Genomic DNA, 16,250 nt, shown 5'->3' on the forward strand with positions numbered 1-16,250 from the left:
TATTCAATGCTCGAGTGCTTCAACCTATTCACACAAATGTACTCTTTCATTCGCTAACCTTGATTGGTAAACTTCTCAAGGGCTTGGTTATATGACCAAGTGGAAAGATTCGTTATACTTTTTCATAATTCCGCACAACAGTTTAGTTCTTGGTTATATACATTCATCCATGTTCTCCACCCTAACTTCTTCATGGGATCAACGCTCTATATCATAATGTTATATTCCTTATCACTACTATCCCTCCACCCCCACCCACCAAAAAAAGAAAAACAAAGATAGTCATTCTTCCTCGCATGATAACCATTTCAAATCCACTTCATTAATTGTCATCTAATTTCATTTCACCTACTCCACTTAATTTTGTACTTGTGTAATCAATAGTGTTTCTTGCACATTATATGTTTCTCATGTGAGAATGAGGCGATAATATCAAAGTAAAGGTTTGTGGTGATTTTGGTAGGACCAACGGCTATATGATGATTTAGTATAAATAGTATCTAAAAACGTATATCGATGGAAGGTGATGTATCTAATTAAAAAATATTATTTTCTTAAATACACTGTAAATAGTTGTGGGTTTCTAACATGTATGAAACATTAACCATGTCGATAAATCTACTTGCACATATGCAAAGTAAATAAGTTTCTTGTAGAAAGAATACCCGGTTGAAAATGTTGAAAATACAAATAAAATAATAATTGATATTTTTTTCCTAGTTACATATTTATATATTTATGTGCTTTTTGTAAAAATATAAAATTACAGATGATCTAACATCATTTTCTTTTACCTAGCTCGACTTTTATTTTACCCTCTAACCCAAAAGAGAGATGATATTAAAGGATTCAGAGAAAATGTTTTCTACAGATGTTAAAAATAAAGTATCTTCTAATAATAGATTTACTTAAACCCTTAAAATAATGAAATTAAATTCAAAATCATAAGCTCAAGTAATCCAAGCCTAGTAGGAGCATCCTGTGCATAATGACATGTTTACATGTAGCAATTCCGCCTGTACTTGATAAGTTGGTATCATGATTCATGGTCATATATTGGTGTATGCTCCAAACGTGATGATGATATAGCGTTGAATCCTATGTCGTCGTTTAGAAAAAGAAGTAACGTGACATTGCATTGGTGTTATTTTCTTGGACTAAACTGAATTATGTTTTCATTATAGAAACCTCTTTCTTGACTTGTATGTCTCTGTGTTACACAATTGATTACTTTGATTTTTCATATGCATCGCTATGATGATGAATTTGAGAGATCCTACGGCGAAAACAAAACTAAGTGAGGAATATATTTATCAACAAAAAAAAAAAGATAAAAATATACTTTTAGTTCTCGTAGGACATTAGCAATAAGCAATTTAAAAGGAAAGGAAAAAGTAGGTTAGGTCTTAGGTGGAACAGAAACAAGGAAAATACAAGAATGAGAGGTAAGAGAGAGACACGTAGACAAAACACAAACATGGTCCCACTGAATGTGCTAATCACGTGCAAGGCATAGTTGATGGCGATGTAAATTGGAGTTAAAGAGAGGGTGACGTTAAAAGGCAGGGAGAGTTGTGGTGTGTTGCCTATTTACAAGCAACAAAAAGTCCTTACTTTTATAATAACTTGTTAAACATTTGTACACACTTGTTATAAAGAAAGATAAAAAAAAAAGTGTTAGATGATGATATAAGTGATGTGACCATGAGAGGTCAAAAAATGATTTTTTATAAAATATTGTAAAAAACATTAGTATTTTATTATCATATGGAACGTTGTCACGTAGAGTTCATGGAAAAGATGGGTTTCCTTTTGTTGTCACTAGACTCAAACATAGGCTTCTGTTCATGGAGGAATCGATATGGAATGAGATAAGATTGGATCAGAGGAATGATATTTTCAAACAGTTGGAAAAGAAAGGTTAACAAGAGCGTTTTACTATCGTACATTATTTTACTTTGACTTAAATATGAAATAAACACAACATGAGTAGAAGAAATTTAATGAGCAAAAATGTGACCAAAGTATTGTGAAAATTGAATTGTTTTGTAAGCTAAGTTGTCGTATTACAATTTTCCCTTGCCATTGCTTTCTCAAAGAGGTATTTTGCTGTTCCATATTTTGGTTTTTTATATGCTGAGAAAAGAACTATCCATGGTCAAGAAAAAAGAAAAAAGAAGATACTAACTAGTTAGTAATTAAGGACATGGAAATTGAAAATTGGAGAGTCGTGTCCTATCAAGGCATTAGGGGACATGGAATGTAGATGCAACCAATAAGGACAGTGGTTTGGGTGGTGGATAAGAACTAAGGAAAGCCTTGACTGAAAAAAAGACCTAATGAAAACCCAACCAAGTGCAGTCATGTTACGGACTGGAGGCTACAATAATAATGTCACCCATATACTCCATTTTTTTAAAAAATTTTAATAGATGAAAAGAAGAGAGATGTAAAATAAAACAAAATAAATAATATATAATGTTTTGAAAATATAAAAAGTAAAAGAAAAAATTGAAACAATGTGCCTTTGTATGAACATTATTGTTGGATACTAAATTCCTTTTTATTTTATTTTATTAAATATAAAGAAAAACCTCAAGTAGTACTCTGCAAAGCTGGATATTGCTCCTCACTAGCATGCAAATATTTGGGACAAATTAAAGGCTGGCAATAATATGCTATACCCATCTATGGCCGATTCCTTATGTTCTGCCTGTTTCGGTATTCCATTTTCACAAAGTTCTATGCCAGTGTTAGCTGTGAAAAATAGTTTTTGATGTGGTTGAGTTTGTCGTCGAGACATTACAGCCATTACAAAGTAAAAATATAGATTTTTTGAAAGAAAATATAGAGTCCTAACTATTTGAAAATTATTGTGGATCCTCTCAAATTTAAGTCATGTTTGATAACGTTTAAATTTGATTAGATAATTGTGTTATTTTTCCTAAAATGTTTTAAAAGGGTGTTAATAATTACTGAATGTTCATTTAAAAATAAGTTAAACTAAATTTGTACTTAAACTCGGAATTATATTTAAGGAAACGAATCGTTGCTATCAATACAGTGATCCTACTTTTTGGACTAATTGAATGGATAATGTCATGTTATAAGAAAAAAAATATATATGAGGACAATTAAAAACTTGATTTTAAATAATAATGCTGATACTTTTTTTATTAGTCATGTTATGATATCAAAAAATATTACAATCTAAACACACGTTAATATACGCACTTAGGGTATAGGGTAGAAGAATAATTTCTTTAAATCTTCCTCAAATGATCCAATTTGTATGTAGGTTGATTTTTAAAAAATCATAATTCATTTTTATAATAACTATAAAATGGATTCTACAATGGGTATTTCAAAATGCTTAATTGGAATTTGAAAATTTAAAAATATTTAATCCGAACGACTATCCTTAAGAGTCAATGGCAACACCTTCTATCTAAGTTCTAACTCTTACATTCTAGAGTCGCATGTTGAAAAACAATTTTTTTTTTTATATTTATTAAACACATTTTCCATTGTAATCCTTATATGATTTCAAAAGTTTGTCTTAATAATATTCTTAATATTAAATAGAAAATTTGAAATGAATTCATTTATTACTGTAAAAAATAATAAAATATTGAATACTGTTATCGTTAAATAAATCTCTGTAAGACTAATAAGGAAAAGATTAGGATGAACTACTTAGTGAAAACAAAGTTTTATGATAATAAGTTAAAAAAATGTATTGTGTGTTTATGAATAATCGTGGAGTGCTGTTCCGGTATTAACCTGTGTGTGTGAAAGAAAATACACTTTAAAAACTGAAATACCTTAAAAAAGGAAAAACAAAATATCTTCTCCGAAAGAAAAGCACTAAATGTGGAAAAAAGTAAAACAAAAATATTTGGGAGGAATAGAATAGAATAGAAATGGGGAATCATTGTTTGTCTGTAAATTGCATCGCTCCCTGAAACTAAAACTCAAAACCCTAGCTGCCCTCAACACCCCCGCCACCACCATCAACACCGCCACCGCCACCACCACCAACGGCGTCGTTGAAGTAACGGCATGATTAGGTGAGAACCGATTCGAATCGAATAGAGGAGTAAAAAAGCCAAAGAGTTCGTTATGTACAGAGAGCGAGTCGGCGTCGGATCCAAATCGGAGGTTGCTTCCGTTGATCGGAAGCGAATCAACGACGTTCTCGATAAACAGCTGGAACGATCCTCCCCGTCCACATCCAGAGCCATCAACGGCAAGGATAGGTCCTCCTCTTCCCTCTTATCCGCCAACAAGGATCACAGAGACTCTCGCTCTACCTCTGCTCCTATCTCCAAGAATTCCAACGCTTCTGATGGTTCGTTTACGATCTGATCTCTCTTCTATTATTTGTTCTCTTTAATTATATCGTTACATGTAGTTAGGGTTATGTTAATTCTTGCTACAATCGACTTCACTATTTACTGTGATGTATTATTCGAAGACTATTGTAGAGATTCTGAATTGAGGTGTGTACTTTTGAAACGTGAGAGGAACTTGAGGATTTAAATGGTGAAATTGATTTGGACGAACAGCTTGGAGAGGTTTGGATTGGAGAGGTGGAGTGTAATATGATGAGCTAACTTCGTTTTACATGCATTGTTGGATGCAGAGGAGTCTGAAACGGATAGTGAAGAGTCTGATGTTAGTGGTTCTGACGGAGATGACACGTCTTGGATCTCGTGGTTCTGCAATTTGAGAGGGAATGAATTCTTTTGCGAGGTTGATGATGATTACATCCAGGATGATTTCAACCTATGCGGATTGAGCAGTCAAGTGCCTTACTATGATTATGCGCTGGATTTAATTTTGGATGTTGAGTCCTCCCACGGTAAACTTGTGTTTATGTTTTTCATACTATTCAAGTCTGAAATATGTTGTTATATGATTTGTGTGTTGTTCATGATACTCTCCAAAGCTCATTGATTCTGTTGTGATAAACAACTTCTACGCTTGCATGTGTTGATTACATGTTTGAAGTATGTTTGAGTAAACAGTTTAATTAAGCATCTTATTTAATAAGCTTTTATCACATATTGGCTTAAGGCATAAATTTGAATATGAAACTTATTCGACTAAGTTAAAAGGAGCTTGTTTTGATAAGTTATATTAATAAGTTTATTATAATAAGCTACGAGAAGTTTATGAGAGTCGTAAGATATTTTACAAGTTATCTGTAAGTTCTTCAAAACGTCCCCACTTATTTTGTACTTAATTTTGTTTTAACTGTAAAATGGATTGGTGGGATTGTATAGGTGACATGTTTACTGAGGAACAAAATGAGTTAATTGAATCAGCAGCTGAGATGCTTTATGGTCTAATTCATGCTCGGTACATATTGACAAGCAAAGGAATGGCTGCCATGGTAAGATTTTTCTGCCACTAATTACTACTGTTTTACTCCTTTACTTTTGATAAGATTTGTTTTTGTACTGTTAATAATGTTGGAATTTTCACAGTTGGACAAGTACAAGAACTATGATTTTGGCAGATGCCCTAGAGTTTATTGCTCTGGACAACCTTGTCTCCCAGTTGGTCAGTCAGACATTCCTAGGTCTAGTACCGTGAAAATATACTGTCCTAGGTGTGAAGACATTTACTATCCCCGGTCCAAGTACCAAGGCAGTATCCTTGTATATTATTGAATGTTGTGTGAGTTTTAGTTGATTATACATCAACATCCGGCCAGGAAGACATTTTTTTATTCACGTGCATCTCTCCCCTTCCTTGATTTTGCCTTTTAAATTCATTTTTTGATCTATCAACTGTCAAGTACGTAGTTTAAATGGATATTTCTTTTTAAAATTTGTTTTGTTGGCAATTCACCACTAACACACACCCCCCATCTGTTGTTTTTCATTTGCAATGCAGAAAATATTGTTTTTGCTTGTCGATCATAAACTGCATAATTGTATGCATTGATGCTGATATGCACAATACTAAGCTGCTATATAATGGAGTTGAGAGTAATATTTAAATAATGAATGATTTAATTATGGGGTTTGGGGTTCATAATCCAGATCTTTTGATAAGTGATATTAGATACCTGGAAAATGTTTTGTGACTGTCTGAAATTTCTGTTTGAGGGAAAAAATTATTTTGCAATTTTAATTCCAGGTGTCTGGTGGCTGTATATCCCAAGGTTAAGGATGGTTTGTGGACCTTTGGGCCTATGCAAGTTTAGAAACATATTTGTTATCAACATCATGGAAAGCCTAAAAGTTTCAGGGAAGAAAAACTGCAGAACTTCTAATGCAGGCAAACATTATTGTTGTTATGCTTCCATTTTTACAAATTATTATTATATTCTGATAAGCATGTGAAACTTGAGAAGATTGCATGTCTGTATAAATTTTGTAATATATAATTGTGGCTTACGTTCCACACTATCCTGTACTTCCCAAATTTCCTTGAGTCTATTCTAGACATTGATGGAGCTTATTTTGGAACTACCTTTCCTCACCTGTTCCTGATGACTTACGGACAACTAAAGCCACCGAAACCATCACAGAGCTATGTTCCAAGAGTTTTTGGCTTCAAACTTCACAAGCCCTGAAGCTGAAATGTTAAGCTTCCATGAAAGTAAGAGTTTGCCCATGTCTTACTTAAACTCTTTCTTAGTACACTTTACGACGTGCTGCTGATCACAAGCTTTCCAAATCAGTAAAATCTGGAACCTCTGTTTTATTTGTTTTAGGAGCGTGTTGTAAAGAAAATTGCAGACATGTCATGCAAGTGCTTAGTTTCAATTTCAGCTTGGAATTCAGTGAGCTTCAAGTTCAATGAGAAAGTGCTTAGGTACTTCAATGCACACTTAATTGCTAATTGTATTCTTGCGATTAGTTTCACTTCATGTTGTTTATGATTGTCTCAGATTACAGATCTCCTGCTATTTTATATTATTTTATTCTATTTGCTTCCTTCCCACGTTTCCGCAGCGTTTGAATTTGGATTGGACTCGATGGGTTCACACATTATTTTTAGTCTGATTTTATAGTTCAATTGCCATAATGATAATGTTAAGCCCGTCCTCCCAAATCAATAATGATTATATAGAATATGAATACATTATACCCCTCAAAGGTCTGTGATTTGTGAATCTTCTCACCATGCGCTTGCTTGTGTGCATGCATAAGTACTCTCTAGATGTGGAAGAATGAAGATATTATTTTGAAATTTGACGTCTGATATAATAGAAGACATTAACATCTCGGTGAAGAGTTAGTTTGGACCAAATGTTCCTTGCTTGAAAGGCACATTTTTATTATCTCCTTCGGAGAGTACCTATCTTTCCAATCTAACAGGATCATTTGGCAGGATCTTCTTATATTGATGTAAATTTAAAAATTCTTATATTAAATTTGAACTTTTCATTTGACTAACGGATTATAATTTATTACTTTATACGCTGTTAGATATAAGTTAAATGAAAAGTTTAAATTTAATTTAAGAGTTTTTAAATTTATATTATTGTAAAAAAAAAATTTCTTATATATATATATTTCTGGATTAGTCATAAGTTCTTTGACTAATATTAGTCTAGCAGATCGAGGGCTGTTTCACTAATAGGAGAAAAGTGGGGCAAGACCAAAATATATATACAAACCAAACCTCAAATGGTAGCGATAGCGGTGTAGCAATTATTTGATGTTCACTTGTTCTAAAATGAAACTTACGTTGTAATTGCTCTTGTAGATTATAAAAAAAATGTGGGAATATACGTAACATCTCTCTAATATATTTTTTGAAACCTAAGTAATATGTAAATTTCTAAATAATTTAAAACTTTATTATGAAAAAAAGTTTATAAATGGACTTTTGAATCTTCAAATTATCTAAGTGGATGTCTCGATTAGAATTTGTTAATGTTCATCGATTTAATTTTTAAAATATAAGAATTCATTAAAAAATCATCAACTGGTTTGAAAAATCTTTAAATAATTGTTTAGTTTAGGGATTGAATGAGATTAATAACTTGGGCCTTTTTGAAGAGACAGTTTAGTTGTGCAAGTGTAAGTAATTGTGTATATAGTCCAAATAATATTTCAAAAACCGTAGTTAGTCCCGGAAATATTTCTGTCAACGGAAGGAAAAAGGTGTTTTCACGTAACTAGTGACAGGATAAAAATAAATGATACGAAAAAGTTTTCACGAAAAATTTGGCAAAAGCAGTTTTCGATGACTTGTCAATTTTCTAGTTTGTTATTATTTTTATCATTTAACCAATAAAATACAATGGCATTGTATTCGTTTAAATTTGCGCCAATTTTTTTCATACCAACTAGCATTGCTCGTTGTGATAGTTATTAATGCAATATTCAGAAAGTATTTACGTTTTATTAATTGAAAAAATTGTGCTGAGTCAATGTTAGGGAAACGCAGGCGATTAGACATATAGAAGTGTCTACAGCAGAACATTGTTTCTTAACAATTTTATACTCTGGATATATAGTTCGTGAAAAGATGGATATATTCAATGTTTTATGTAAATTTACAATATTTTGTGCTTATATTTTCGCAGTCGCATTGTTGTTTCTTGTTATTCAGTTGTAAACTTCCAATCATATGTACTTTCTTTACCGTTAGTGTACCGGTGTTTCAGAAGATATTTGAAGTATTAATTTATTTTACAATTTCAAAGATTTATTTGACCAAATCAAAATTATTTAATAAAGGAACATATATTAGTAAGTTAAATGTTTCAACCACGATTGGACTTATCACAATACTTTCTCCCGTATTAGGTTAAAGTTCGGCTTGAAAAGCATATAGACTCGCAATTTAAACACTACAAAATGCATTTTAGTAAACCAGTTAGCGACGGCTCAAGCATCCTTTCAAAACAACACAAAATTTATCCTTACGTTAGGCACGTCGTATTATGAGAGCAGAAAAGCCAAATCGGTTAAATAAACACGACAAAATCACAAAATAAAGAGGAAGCTATTTCGCTTCGCAAACATAAAGCACTTTCAAGTTAAATCGAAAAGAACCAACTCAAAAGTTCACATCGAATTCAAACAAAACGGCTCTCTAAACGTAACCGACTCATTTCTCAAGTTAATTTGCTCAAAATCTTACATCAACCAAAATGCTTAACCCTCAGTCTGTTCTCTCAACCTCCGAATGGTGCTCCGCACAGTGACAGCACTCGCAGTACTGTCAAGATAGTGAAGAAAGTCAGCTAGTTTATTTATAAGGGAAAAATATAATTTGAGTAGAAAGGGAGCAGAAAGGGCATTACTTCAAAGTGTAGGCACCGCCTGCTTTTACTTTACCACAATCCTTGCACCCCCATATTCCTACGGCCTTCCTTTTCACAGCATACTGCAACAAATATTTTTTTCACCATTAGAATTCAAATCTTCTCATGGATTTTTCAAAGAAAGTTCAGCATTGATAAAATATGGAAGACTTACCTTTCCACAAAATTCACAAAAAAACTTGCTATGTTGACTGACTTCCATCTTCTTAATCTGCTTCCGCAGACTGGCACCATATCGGGTACCTAACATAAGAAAACACGATGAAGTGGTTCTCAATATGCATATCCAATGACCTATACCTGAATCCTATTCGATTGAATAGATACATTATGTCAGAATTTCGAAATTCTATGTTCAAAATCATTCTTGTTTTCTTATTTATTGCCTTTTTATATTATTTAGGAAGAATACCCCCTCATTTTTTTCCTAAGAAACTTTTAGAAATTCAAGAAATGAAATTGAAAAAAAATGTATGTCGAAAGAAATTTGCAAACGGCACAAGTTTCTTGCAGTTATGTTTCAGCAAAATGAAACAAGATAATATAGAATAGAACAAAATTACTATTCCTTAGTTGGGATATTTTTATGATAGAACACTAAAATAATGGTTCTGTCTACTATGCCTAAATTGGTAGGAAAGAAAAAAAAAAGATTTGCCGGTTAGACGACTAGAATGCATTATATTAGATTCCATTCAATTTTAAACAATCTAAATGATGAAACCTAATATCGTTCCAACCATTTCCATCGATCCAATAATAGACTGGTGAAAAATAGAATTGTTCCTAGTAAATCCTTAAAATAGTGAACTGGCTAAAAAGCAAGAGAGTCAACAAATAGCAATATTACATTTGTCCAAAATCTTAATTCTCAACCTGGCTCCAAATAGCAAGTATTTTAGCAATTTTGTTCTAGTAAACATTCATATCTTTTAACAAATACAATAATCAATAACAAATCCCTCATGCCTACATGGAATCAAGTTGCAGCATATTTATAAAATCAAGCATACATAGGGATCCAAAGCCGGATAGCTTTACTTTTTGAGGAATGGGAAACCAGACAGCGCATTCTTGTATCAGAGTCTACGTTTGAATATCTAAACCAAATGTGATTAAACCAAATAGAATGGAGTGAAATGGAATAAATTACCATTATTATCGCATGACAATATTTTAACTGAAACATTGTTTCAAACTAAGAACATAATCCTCATAGACAAGTTGGAGCCAAATTCGATAACGCAAAAAGCGAACTATGTTTCATGAAAAACATAACTACAAAACTTACCATATTTTCCTACAATGCCTGCCTTCTTCGTTCTCTTAGTCTGCATCGAAGAATGAAACACACATACATAGCTTTATCTATGCGATATAAAAAATAAATACTAATATAGAATTCAGATTTATCTTAGTTAACATCACATCAAAATATTTTTATACGAACTAAATATTGTAAAAAGCGAGCATAAGAAGGAGCTACGATATAGAAAATAAAACTTTGAAATATGAAAGAAAATGGAATGAAAAAAAGAGGAGAGTACCATTTTTTCCGAACCGAAGGTGCTGCCGCTCGGTGTCTCTCTGTGTTAGACCAGCGAGTGAAGTGAACACTTTCACACAAACCCTAATTATGCTTCCCTCGTCTCATTTTGGGACTGGAACAAAACTATAGGTTGATAATGATAACTTGGCTACAAATCCGTTGTAGTCTAGTTGGTTAGGATACTCGGCTCTCACCCGAGAGACCCGGGTTCAAGTCCCGGCAACGGAACTAGCTTTTTTAAGCTTAATCATTTTATTAATATTCTTGAAATAAATGTGATAACTAAAAATATTGCTGTAGTACTGTAAAATTTCAAAAAATAAAACTGACATTTTTTCACATTAGATCCATAACAAAATTAATTAAATTAGCAATCACTCAAAAGAGAATATTATACCTTTAACTCCTAAGTAACAAATATGAGGAATATATATAAAAAAAATTGTAATTAGTAAATATTTCATGCATTTAATGAATATGGTTAAATTTAAAAAAACCATATATTTAATCGGATTACTTTCCAAAAAGATTAAAAAGGATCTGCACATCCAATAGCTTCAGTGGAAATTCATGGCATGAACCCCTACTCTAAATCATGGCTAAGCACAACTACTATCCGAGAAGAGTACCAAAACGGAATACATATCGAGATCTAATATCATATGAACTACGAAGCTAAGTAACCTCCCAAAAAAACATCAGAAGTTTAGTAACTTTGAAGTTTATACCAAGAATTAGAGTTTGTTAGTTAATAGCTAACAGCTACTTTCTCAAATATATGTCCAAACTTGTCTTGCTGAACCATGTTTTCCAAAATTCGATCTTCCAATTCTGCAGATGACAAATTTTGACAATGCTGAGCCCCATCAGAATTAAAGAAAACCAATTCAGATAATTGATCTTTCTCAGCTTGACGACAACATTTTTCCTCATCCCTTGTCCCCACTGTGATGAGACGATAAGTGTACACAAATTTCCTTTGGCCAAGCCGGTAAGCGCGACATATTGCTTGCCACTCCACTGAAGGATTCCACACAACATCAAGTAAAACAACCCTTGAGGCACCAACCAAACTGATACCTTCATAACAAGCCTTAATTGATGCTAGCATTACCCTTACTTTGCTATTGGGATCGTTAAAAGCTTTCATTGAAGCTTGACGCAGCTTTGCTTCAACTCTTCCATGAATTCGTAACACCTCGACTCCTTCAGTCCAACCAAAATGATATTTAAGCTGGCTTGCCACAAGCTTCAAAGGATCAATATGCTCACTAAAAACCAATACTTTTTCCTTCACAAGCTCACTAACCCTGATAAGTTCTATTAAGAACTTTGTTTTGACACCATCATCCGGATTTAATCTATTTCTGTTCAATTTCTTGCCTTCAGAAAGATCGTAGAGCGCAGGATGAACGGCAGTTACAGACTCCAAGTATTCTAGTTTCAGCACATTCAAGCTACTTTTCCTCTGTTTCTGAATATCCTCCAAAATTTCCTTCTGCAACTGTGTTGGCTTTAAAATAACTACTAATTTCCTCAACCCAGGTAGACTCTCTTGCAGTATGGTTCCTCGATGTACATGAACAAAAGGATGAATCATTTTTCTAATTTCTTCCAATATCTTAAATCTTCTACTATCATCAATAACTTTGCCAAAAGAATTGGTTAGATACACCCATTTCCCTTTGCTTTGATTTTTTGGCAGCCCCCACCTGTCATCAAATACCACCTTGCCTTCAGATGAATTACGTACAGCAAACTTAGGCCTTGCCAAGCAGAGTGTGTTGTATAGCTCATCAAAATTATTCTGAAAGGGTGTTCCAGAGAGGATGATGCGTCTTTTGGTCTGGATTTTTGAGACAGCTTTCAATAAAAGAGTTCCTGAATTACGAGGAGTATGACCCTCATCAAGAACTAATAAACCAGGATGTTCAAGAAGGACTTTTCTGAAATCCTTGTTCTTGGACCTAGTAAGTTGCTCAAACAGTGTGTAACTAATTCCCAAGATGCTTTTGTTACACTTCCAGGAATACAACTTAGCTTTCCGACAAAGTAACTTGGCTGCAGGACGTGATATATTTCGACCACAATCCCCAATAATATTCATAACTATCTCGCTCTCCTTGCCAGTGTAGTCAGAACTGTTCAAATTATGAAAGGGGATGTCAACCTCCCAAGTTTTAAACTCCTCTTCCCATGTAAGAAGCATCCCTTTAGGAGCAATAATCATCGGTCTGCATGTCGTATACAACTCCATGTAAGCCTGGAGAAATACAATAGCAAGTCGGGTTTTCCCAGTGCCAGGGGCATGAGATATAATGCACCCACTGGCACCAGGAAATTCCTTTTGTCCTTTCAATTTATCAAGAAAAATTCCACCAGCTAAATTCCTCCAGAGAAATTCAAATGCTTCACACTGATGAGGATACATAGTTTTTTTGAGCCCAGGAATTATATCCCAAACAGTCCCAGAGTGATTACAGAGGTTATAATCATCATGGCCAGCAGCTATATGCTGAAGCTCATCAAAGGCAGAGTGGTTCCCATGGTCCAAAGTGCAAGAGTCTCTCCTGTGCGACCTTCCCCATGGATTTTCACACTGGATATGAAAAGACCATGTATCAACAGAAAAATAATTAAGCACCCCACATGTTAAGATCATGAATTGATTACATAAATAAATTTTTACAGCCTGAGTAATAACCATAGCCATTTCCATGACAATACCACTGACATGCACTCCCAGACAACGCAAGTTTTTCAAAACATGAAATCCACAAATATTTGCATAATCAACTCTTATTCTCCAATATCAGAAAATATATGCATGAAATCTAGTTTTACTCTCTGTAATTCCAACTTACACACCCCCCAAAAAAATAGAAAAGAAAAAAACTTTAGTATACAGGGAGGGGATGAAAGACCTAATAAAATGAGAAATCATTTTCCTTATTATGAATACTAGAGCAAAAGGCAAATGACTCACAAAAGGAGGTACAATATACTTGATCTCCAAGTCGACATGCAAGCAATATGCACATACAAGTCCAATTTCCTCATTAAGAATGAGATGGTGCTTCCCTTGACGACAAAGAGTAAGTGTATTAACTTCATCCATGGGAAACTGATCATGATCAGAATCAGTGTTACTTTGAACCTGCTGATAACCAAAAATAACTTTAGTTTCCCAGAAATTATATATGGGGCATGCATAAGCACACAACTTGCATTTTAGAGGCACAAAAATTAGAATATATATTTCTAAAAAATTATTTAAAATGAAAATTTATTTCTTAAGATGAGTTCATGCCATGGCTGCCCTTGAGTATCTAACCTGAGAAGCAGGAACAGAGTTTTGTTGGTCACCATAAAGACAGTAATCCATCTCAATCCACAGTTCATCTAATTCTTTCTCCTGTTCTGATTTTTCAACTGTCTTTCGTTCCTTTGTTTGAAGAGTAAACCTCAAAGGTGGCAAATCCACATTTGGATCGGGCTCTGAATCCAGAGGCACCTCCTCCTTACCACAGATAAGATCCTGAAGAACATTAACCACTTCACAATCTTCTACATCATGGCTGTGTTTCTTCTTTGCAAACTCAAACCCTTCTTCCCCCTTGCAATCTTTATGTTTTTCTTCAACAGAACCACTTCCCTCTTCAAACCAACAATCCCCAGAATTGCATTGGCTAGATTTAAGAGCACACTCCATCTCAACCCAAAGCTCCTCTAACTCTCTCTTCTCACGTGCAAGAGAAAACTTCATATTTGGATTCATTTCATGACAATGTTCGGAATCATGAAGATGTTTCTTCTTCTTGCGGGCACATGCATGATGCTTTTCCTCTTGTTCTTCCTCCTCTTCATCTTCATCTTCATCTTCATCACTTGTCTCACGAGTCTTCGTTTCAACCAAGACAGAGTGATCCTCCTGATCCTGATCCTCTTCTTCATCAAGGCAAATAGGTCGACTTAAAGTCCCAAACATCAATTTCTTGCTCCTACGAAAATGTGAACGTGTCCTCTGTGCTGCACACTTACCCTCTTCGTTTGCATTCCTGCTTATCAATATATCTAACCCAAACACTTTTCTTCTCCTCACTCCAAACTCACCCATGTCAATGTTCATTTCCCTTCTCCACTTCCCGTTACTCTTTCTTCTTCTTCTTCCCACATCACCATCACTATTTTCCACTAAGCGTACCTCATCGTCGTAGTCATTTTCATCCAAACCCTCAACCAAATAAGAATCTGAAGACTCACTTCCGGAGCCACTAGTTTGCCCCCAGAAAACATCTTCATCATCGTAACTTAGACCAACAACGTCACCCCCATTGCTGTTGTTGCTGCTACTGCTCTGTTGTTTCACTTGTTGTTTGTCAATTAGGGCTTTTCTAGAGCGCGTTCTCTCCGCAACACAGTGCATGGTTGAAGGGCACTAAAATTTAGCATGTGATTTTTCACAAGAATGAGTTGTGTTCGTGTTTGCGGCAAAACAACCACAGAACAGAGAGGGTTTCAGAGTGCAGCAGAAGAAGTAGTGTGTGAGAGTTGAGATGGGAGAAAGAAAGAAGCAAAAAAGGAGGGAGACGGAAGGACGCAGAGGCAGGGTGCATGGATCAAATATATGCTATCTCAGCTTGTGAATAGTTTTTATAATCTTCAATAACTTTAAAATGGAAGTGGATAAATATTTGTTTTATATGATAATTACAGTTCAAACACTAGTTTACAGGGATAAATGTCTTATCTATCCTGTCCTAGTCTTATCTACATCCCCTAAAAAAAGCTCTTCACATAAAATATACAATTGAAACTTCTACTGATGTACTTTTCATGAATATTTTAAATAATAATTATATATATAATAAAATTATGTAATTTTCATTTTTAATTGGAAACTTGATGACTATAATTATACTAATGTCTTTTTCAAAATATTTTGACGGTTGATTAGGTTAACAAAGTCAACTACAACCATATTGTGTTATTGGACATGTGAGAGTGGAATTTTTGGTAAACAGCATTTTATTTTAATATTTAGACTTGAGTTTAAATTTTAATAATAGTAATATTTTATTACAAATTTTATTATATTTTAAAAATTAATATAATAAATACATTTTTTAACAAAATTTAGTTAGTTTTATACTTTTAAATTTAAAAGTTGAGGTTAATAAAACATTTATTTTATACTTAAAAATAGTTTTTTTTTATGATGGATATTATAAAGTTCCTTTAAATATAAAAAATATTTTTTTCCACAATTTATGATTAACAATAACTCAAAATTTTGCACAAACATTCGTATTTTGTTTAGTTTAAAGGTAAAATGGAGTAAAAAAATTAATTAATAAATAGAAAAATAAAAATAATATGCAATATTATATTATTTAGATTGAT

The 16,250-nt window shown here is 33.5% G+C and overlaps 3 protein-coding genes and 1 non-coding gene across 11 annotated transcripts; 2 read left to right on the plus strand and 2 right to left on the minus strand.

The window, feature by feature from the left end:
* Window positions 1-3,826: 3,826 nt before the first annotated feature.
* On the plus strand, window positions 3,827-7,246 carry LOC113868410 (casein kinase II subunit beta-1-like). 8 transcript variants are annotated; one of them, XM_027503960.1, is made up of 6 exons: window positions 3,830-4,351; window positions 4,646-4,864; window positions 5,289-5,398; window positions 5,493-5,658; window positions 6,459-6,615; window positions 6,731-7,246. In XM_027503960.1, exons 1-5 carry the CDS (start codon window positions 4,123-4,125, stop codon window positions 6,587-6,589), a joined length of 855 nt encoding a protein of 284 aa, XP_027359761.1. In that variant the 5' UTR covers window positions 3,830-4,122; the 3' UTR covers window positions 6,590-6,615; window positions 6,731-7,246. The 8 variants fall into 8 exon arrangements, with proteins under 8 accessions (XP_027359766.1, XP_027359767.1, XP_027359763.1 ...); XM_027503961.1 differs by having other exon boundaries at window positions 6,698-6,991; XM_027503965.1 differs by having other exon boundaries at window positions 3,827-4,317; window positions 4,648-4,864; window positions 5,493-5,655; window positions 6,459-6,993.
* Window positions 7,247-9,057: 1,811 nt separating this feature from the next.
* On the minus strand, window positions 9,058-10,909 carry LOC113869625 (60S ribosomal protein L37a). The gene is made up of 5 exons (XM_027506052.1): window positions 10,846-10,909; window positions 10,590-10,629; window positions 9,453-9,541; window positions 9,278-9,360; window positions 9,058-9,192 (listed from the first exon to the last, which is right to left on the minus strand). The coding sequence occupies exons 1-5, from the start codon at window positions 10,846-10,848 to the stop codon at window positions 9,129-9,131; spliced, it is 279 nt and encodes a 92-aa protein (XP_027361853.1). The 5' UTR covers window positions 10,849-10,909; the 3' UTR covers window positions 9,058-9,128.
* Window positions 10,910-11,002: 93 nt separating this feature from the next.
* On the plus strand, window positions 11,003-11,075 carry TRNAE-CUC. The gene has a single exon. It is a non-coding gene; the product is annotated as a tRNA-Glu (tRNA).
* A 520-nt stretch (window positions 11,076-11,595) lies between these two features.
* On the minus strand, window positions 11,596-15,273 carry LOC113870235 (SNF2 domain-containing protein CLASSY 3-like). Its single transcript, XM_027506828.1, has 4 exons — window positions 14,761-15,273; window positions 14,182-14,607; window positions 13,834-14,004; window positions 11,596-13,446 (listed from the first exon to the last, which is right to left on the minus strand). Exons 1-4 carry the CDS (start codon window positions 15,271-15,273, stop codon window positions 11,596-11,598), a joined length of 2,961 nt encoding a protein of 986 aa, XP_027362629.1.
* Window positions 15,274-16,250: the final 977 nt, after the last annotated feature.

Source organism: Abrus precatorius, unplaced genomic scaffold (assembly GCF_003935025.1).
Source record: "Abrus precatorius isolate BTA unplaced genomic scaffold, Abrus_2018 Scaffold6, whole genome shotgun sequence".
Taxonomy (NCBI): Eukaryota; Viridiplantae; Streptophyta; class Magnoliopsida; order Fabales; family Fabaceae; genus Abrus; species Abrus precatorius.